This window comes from Bidens hawaiensis, unplaced genomic scaffold, assembly GCF_021521415.1.
Source record: "Bidens hawaiensis isolate Kalapana, Puna unplaced genomic scaffold, B.hawaiensis_p1.1 tig00051553_1, whole genome shotgun sequence".
In the NCBI taxonomy this organism is placed as follows: Eukaryota; Viridiplantae; Streptophyta; class Magnoliopsida; order Asterales; family Asteraceae; genus Bidens; species Bidens hawaiensis.
This window is the reverse complement of record NW_027499257.1, coordinates 1-6,999: the sequence shown is the minus strand read 5'-3', so window position 1 is coordinate 6,999 and position 6,999 is coordinate 1. Positions and strand designations below refer to the sequence as shown.

General features: G+C 36.2%; 1 protein-coding gene and 1 pseudogene across 1 annotated transcript; both read left to right on the top strand.

Moving 5' to 3' along the window:
* The first annotated feature begins 390 nt into the window (after window positions 1-390).
* On the top strand, window positions 391-2,718 carry LOC143599140 (SKP1-like protein 1A). The gene is made up of 2 exons (XM_077077172.1): window positions 391-729; window positions 2,607-2,718. The coding sequence occupies exons 1-2, from the start codon at window positions 392-394 to the stop codon at window positions 2,716-2,718; spliced, it is 450 nt and encodes a 149-aa protein (XP_076933287.1). The 5' UTR covers window position 391.
* A 1,282-nt stretch (window positions 2,719-4,000) lies between these two features.
* Window positions 4,001-4,459, top strand: LOC143599139 (SKP1-like protein 1A pseudogene; annotated as a pseudogene).
* Window positions 4,460-6,999: the final 2,540 nt, after the last annotated feature.

The window sequence follows — 6,999 nt, the reverse complement described above, 5'->3', positions numbered from 1 at the left end:
TCCTCACACACCTAATTACGTGCGTACAGTCGTTATGTGACGTGCTTACTAACACAGGTTAAGCTTCCAATGCTGCATTACGAGCATATTATTTCTGGATTACACGCGTACTGTTGTGAAGTCCCGCACGTAATGAAATAGTATCACCGGTTACGCGCTCGATGTCATATATGCATCTATACACCGCTGCATCGCGTGGACACGCAACTACTTCAATATTTGAGTTATTAACTAATAACTCAATGGGCCCCGATGCAACAAATTAAAATATTAAGTGGGCAAAGTGAAAAAGATAATGGAACACCGCCATCCCATCATATATAAACCTCTTCTACCCCTCTCTCGTTTCTCATTCTCAATTCACAACCCTAAGTCTTAAGTCTTAACAACAATGTCGTCATCGCAAAAGACCGTCGTGTTGAAGAGTTCCGACGGAGAAACCTTCGAGGTTGAAGAGGCAGTGGCGTTGCAATCACAAACAATCAAACACATGATCGAAGATGACTGTGCTGACTCTAGCATCCCACTCCCAAACGTCACCGGCAAGATCCTGGCCATGGTTATCGAGTACTGTAAGAAGCATGTGGATTCATTAGCAAACGAAAACGATCTCAAATCCATTGATTCAAAGGTTGCTAAACAAGTAGATGATCAAGTGATCACTCTGCTTGATCTAATTCAGGCTGCAAATTATCTCGACATCAAAGGCTTACTCGGTCACACCCCAACGTAAGGCAGAAATGCCGGGGCATGATCCGATTGCTCACAGCTCGAAAATACTATCATATATAAAATGTGACAATATCTAATTAATTATTTTATTAAAAGAATGCACACCATATCCAAGTATAGCAAACAATATAAGTACATGAATGTAAACTCAAATAATATCTTCTTGTTTATATCCTAAGGTCTTGTCTACGTGTCCAACTTCAGTCTTTAATACAAGCAACTTGGATATGCGTAGAAAATGGAGTTTTGTCAACAAACATGTTGAGTGAGTTTATCACCAGTTTTTCTGACACAAAAAATAATGTTAATGTAATAAATAAGAAAAATAAGCAAAACGTAATAAATGCGGTAATGAAATCAAACCATGAGCAAGTAAGTTGTCGATTAAACCATTGCAAAGCTGATCGAGCGTTGGTAATCAAACATGAGCAAGTAATAATAATCAGACTGTTGCCAAGCGAATCGGGCGGTGGTCAATAATGAGAACCCTCTCCAAGAGGATATGTAAAACGGTTGCATACAAAGACATGTAAGCACATAACAAGTATATTTGATTAATCACACACAATTACCCTTATATATATATATATATATATATATAGTATAATATACGCATATGTTCCCAAAACATTGTGAAAACTGAGTAAAAGAGGGGAATGATAAAAATCACCTTAGATTAAAGGCAAGTTAATATAATTACGAATAAACGAGTAAGGTTTAAGCGAGTCGTCCACTAACGCATCAAACAAGATAATTAATCAGAACCTGAAACTTTGTGATATGATACTATAAATAAAAACGAACTTAATGCCGCTGGAATCAATCCAAACGGATGAGTAGAACTGTAGTTATGTTGAATTAAACGTTTAAGCGAGCTGGTACTAACTAGAATTTGAACAGCGATTCAGAAGTCGGGTTTTTGTTAGTAGCCTTAAAATTTCGTTACGAGAATAAAAGTCTTCTGGACCAAATATTGAATCCGACCAGAAGCATGAGAAAAGGTAAAGTCAAACTTGTGGACTGTTTTACCCTTTAACGGGTTTTAAGCGAATAGACCAGCCAACACCCTTCAACCACTGAAATTGATTGAAGGTTATTGACTAGGAAATATGTATGAATGATTCCTATATTTACAACTTACCTGAAAAGCGAAAGAACAAGGAAATATGACGAATCAACGATCCACACGCATGTAAAGTCAAACGTCTAGGAGTATGTCTTCAACGAAATAAGCAAAAACCAAAGAGTTTGAGGAGGGACAGAGGATGTGACGGCTGAGAAGGATTCTCTAGGGTTTAGGGATGATCTGTGGCAGGGAAATAATGATATGTTTATATAAGATTCACTAAATCGAACTAAATATGGTAACTTACTCGTTTAAGAACCGAATGAGCCTTTAATGATCAAATCAATAGAATAACCAGTAGATTTCGTTCTTGGACAAGGGGTTAAGTATATGGACAAGTATTTTAATTATATTAGTTTTCTTGGGGCTTAAAACACTCGATTATGTCCTAAAATAAGCAATTTCGGGCAAAAAACGAATTGGGAAACGAAATCAACATACACGAACTGTGCAGACACCCCATGGCGGCGTGCGGCCACCTAGGGGGTCTCCCACCGCGTGGTGCTCCGGGTTCCAAGAGGGAAAGTTTAATTTTTGACAAGTTAAGTCCCTAAACTTCCTAAAATTGCTATTCTAGTTTATTGTTTTAAGTTAAATCAAAGAATAAACATTTTGCAAAGTTCTAAGGGTATAAAATGAAAATTAAATTCTTAGTTACTTATAAACACTTGATTTTGATTAACTATAAAGATTTAAAATGTTCCGGGTTGGGTTAAACGCAAACGAATACGGGTTTGAAAAATCCGAGATGTTACATACTCGACCTGACCTCTCAAACGGCGGCTGACATGATCAAGGACAAGACTTTTAAAGAGGTTCGCCAGATTTTCAACGTCAAGAATGACTTCACCCCTAAGTAAGAAGCTGCACTTCGAGAGGAGAATGCATGGGCATTTGAGTAAAGATCCACATCATTATCAGTTGATTATATTTCATTATTAATCATTATGTTTATTTAGCATCGAAGTTATTCAAATTTTGGTACTTAATCATTATGACTGAAACTTTTTTCAAGATTTAAAAATATCTCATCATCGTATGATTTTATATCTGCGTTTCAGTGTTTGATACCTCACTTTTAAATTATTATTTTTGGCTTTATGTTGGTACCGCTGATACTAACCGAATTATGTGTTAGTTTGCAAATGTAACATGCCGGTTTTTTTATTTCAACATATGATAATTTGTTTTATTTTGGCATTGACGGGTTTATTTCTGTTGTTTAGTTTCGATGTCGTAACCTGATAAAGACCGACTTCGCGTCGACTCACAGCGTATTCATGGTTTCACATTTTTACGTACGTTTTTTTTTCGGATTTAACGCCCCCGTCGCAAAACGTGGGATCCTAAATCCTAGTTTTATAAATAAAAATAAATAAAATTGATGGTTTTTATTTCCTTTATTTTACTTTTTGTTTAAACTAATTAACATATTTAACAAACTATATTTTAAACATTAAACTTGGGTGAGTGCTTGTTTTACATATTTTATTTGCCGGTTAAATGATTTCCTTAAGCTTTGTTTTCATGTTTTTTATAGTCCGTCTTTACAATGACCGAAATTTTTTCATAAAAATATCCCATCGACGTATGGTTTTATATCTGCGTTTCAACGTTTGATACCCCGCCTTTAAAATATTTTTTTTGGCTTACTAATTTATGTTTACGAATTCGTGTTGGTACCTTTAATACTAACCGAATTTGTGTTGGTTCGCAGCTGTAACGCGCCGGTTTTTTTTTATTCTACATATGATATAATTTGTTGTATTTTGGCATTGAAGGGTTTATTTCTTTTGTTTAGTTTCGATATCGTAACTTGATACAGACTGACTTCGCGCCGACTTGTAACGTGTTTATAGTTTAACCTTTTTTTATTTATGTGATTTTGTTCGATTTAACGGTTCTCTTCGAATCACGTGTCATAAATCCTAGTTTATATTAAGGTGCCTAATAGGACCCCGTTACAACAAATAAGCGATAAAAGTGAAAAAGATTTGATTTACACTTGAATAGGGATACGAACTGTAAGCCGCTATCTCCGGCATATATAGCACCGCCATCCCATCCTATATAAACCCTTTCTACCCATCTCTCGTTTATCATTCACAATCTCCAAGAACAAGCCAAACATCAAATCAAAGCAGCATGTCTTCGCAAAAAACCATCGTGTTGAAGAGTTCAGACGGAGAAACCTTCGAGGTTGAAGAGGCGGTGGCGTTGCAATCACAAACAATCAAACACATGATCGAAGATGACTGTGCCGGCTCCGGTATCCCACTCCCTAACGTCAGCAGCAAGATCCTGGCCATGGTTATCGAGTACTGTAAAAAGCACGTCGAACCATCGGCCAACGAAAACGATCTCAAATCGTTTGCTTCAGAGTTTGTTGAAGTAGATGATAAAGAGACTATTTTTGCTCTAGTTCTGGCTGCAAATTATCTCAACATCAAAGGCTTACTCGACCTGACCTGTCAAACGGCGGCTGACATGATCAAGAACAAGACTCCTGAAGAGATTCGCCAGATTTTCAACATCAAGAATGACTTCACCCCCCAGGAAGAAGCTGAGGTTCGCCGGGAGAATGCGTGGGCATTTGAGTAAAAGATCCACATTATTATTATTATTATTATTATTATTATTATTATTATTATTATTAGTTATCGACATTCATTTATTTTTTTTCTCATCATTATTATTATGTTTATTTAGCATTGGTGTACGTTATTCAAATCTGGGTACTTATAATTAGGATATTAGTTTGGTATTCTCTTTATTTCATCCAAACATATACGTGTCGTATAATATTGTTTTCTTGGTTGAAAATCCATAGATAAAATAGGAATCAATAATCAAACCCGACTGATAAAATTCAGACACATCCGTAATTAGAAGCGGGTACCCTAATTCCAAAAAAATTTCCCAAATATATTTTTATTTGATTTGGTTAATATTTGTTAATTTGTATCTTTTATTGATTTTTTTTATCTCCTTTCCCTAAATATCTTTTGTTCAATTGTATTTTTGGATGTATAAATTCTCTATCGATCTTTTCTCTTATTCAGGTGTGTTAATATTAGATGTACAGTGAAAGATAAAGAGGTTACTTAATGCGTTACGCTAAGACCCATTAATTGTTTTCCTAATTGCCATGGTTCCGCTGCATCACAAGGAGCAATTGTGAGAATAGCCATTCTAGAACAATCATTTGATCTGTTTCATTTCTTTCAATGAGTTGGAATACAATAAAAACACAATTTTTCGGCCGACATTGTTACATAGTTATTATGAACTACATAGGTATTTTGGGTTTTAGATTTTTAGTCCCAAATATTTTACCAATCAGACTCCTCAACAACCAGATTGCTTGTTTTATGGATTAGCAGCCGAGCCCTTTTCTTCTTAATCAAATATGTTTCATCCAACCAGCTCATGACTTTCTCAACTCCGGAACAACTCGTATGACATCATTATGATGCGACACCCCTTGTCAAATGCTATGTCATTGACAAGCTAGTGTATTTTTATATATTTTAATATTGCATGGAGAGGAAACAAGCAAAACAATCAAAAATGGAAAAGTAAAATTGACATTGATTTTGTAGGCTTGAAACGCAGAAAGAATAATAGTATAAAACCAAGTTTTAAGAATTTGAGGTATGGACTTTAGAATAAGTATAGTTGGATTGGATTTAAAAGTGCGAGTTGGGCTAGAGTTAAATTAGAAAGCCCACAACAAATAAATAAAAAGGCCAAAAAAGGGGAATGGATGGCTGGAAAGTGCAGTATTTATTTTACAACCCAAAAATGTTGAGATTGTGTTAATTAAATTAATTGATAAATAAATACAACGAAAATCCGTTATTACTTCTTTTTGAACGGCCAACAAATAAAATCCGGCTACTAGGGAAACCTAACGGCAAAGGAGGCAATCTCATACACCTTTGATCACAATCAGTGCTGATAGTAGGAATGGGCAAATAATACCGGGGTACCGATACAGGTATCTAAGAAAATCGGGATCAATCCCATACGCCTTCGATCGCAACTAGTGCTGGTAGTATGGCTGAGAAACTAGTATCGAGGTATTGGTACCGCACCAATACCTGTACTGAGACGAGCATATATCAATACCATAACCATGTTTTAAAGAAAGTCGGGATTGAGAAATTTGGGACCGGTTCGGGTACGATACTGAGCTCATCCCTAGCTAGTCTAGCTAGTAGCCCAAGCCCACCATCTCTTGTTCCGGGAAAACCCGCCACCCATATGGTCACTACAGTAAACCAAGTTGAGATCAGATTCAAACTTAAGACCTTACGACCTCCTGGACAAATCTTCACTTCCCATCCAATGTTGATCATCAATTTCTATTATCACACGTGTTACTTTACGACCTAGATGGCATGTGTTATCATTAACATTATAAAGACTTAGTTAAATCGTTTTCACTGTTTTAATCATTCCAACTGTAACATTCGTCAAATTTCAAGCCCGAAAACCCGACCCGTTTAACATTCTTTTTATTGTCATTATTACTCGGACTATCCTTATTCATCAATAAGCTATCATTTCGATTACTGATTATTACCTGACACTCGGTTTAATGATTATAACTATTAAACTTGTACGAAAATCACCCTAACCTTTGTTTTACCACTTCCGTCTCCACACTCAAACACCAGGGACCATATTGCAACTAATAAAAAAAAGAATTTCTCTCCCTCCTCCCTCACTCTCCCGTCGTCGTAACCCCCCCCCCCCCCTTCTTGAACCTTAATTTCGGCTTAATTGACAAAATTGATCTTACCAAATCATGGTTTGACCTTAAACGCGTCGCACCGACACTTCAATTATAGAAAACAATATCAAATTGACAGCTAAATTGATTGACTATAAACCGCGGCTAACCTAGGACTCGTTACCCTATAAATACTCAACAAAAATGCAATTAAATCAACCCTCACACTCCTCTCAGCAACGCCAAGCAAACCCCTAAATCAATTTCACCATACGAAGCCGTTAAGATCAAGACCCAGTTCGTGTTCTAGGCCAAAACTATAATCCTTCAAACACCTTCGATTCGAACTCAAAACGGGTAACTGTTATATGCATTCAGATCGTTTTTAACCTAAGATCAGTAA

Excerpts from the sequence above, each read along its gene's own strand:
- LOC143599140 (XM_077077172.1), top strand. The coding sequence starts at position 392 with ATGTCGTCATCGCAAAAGACCGTCGTGTTGAAGAGTTCCGACGGAGAA. Across the intron at positions 730-2,606 it reads TTACTCGGTCACACCCCAAC|ATGTTACATACTCGACCTGA; the intron begins GTAAGGCAGAAA and ends GAAAAATCCGAG.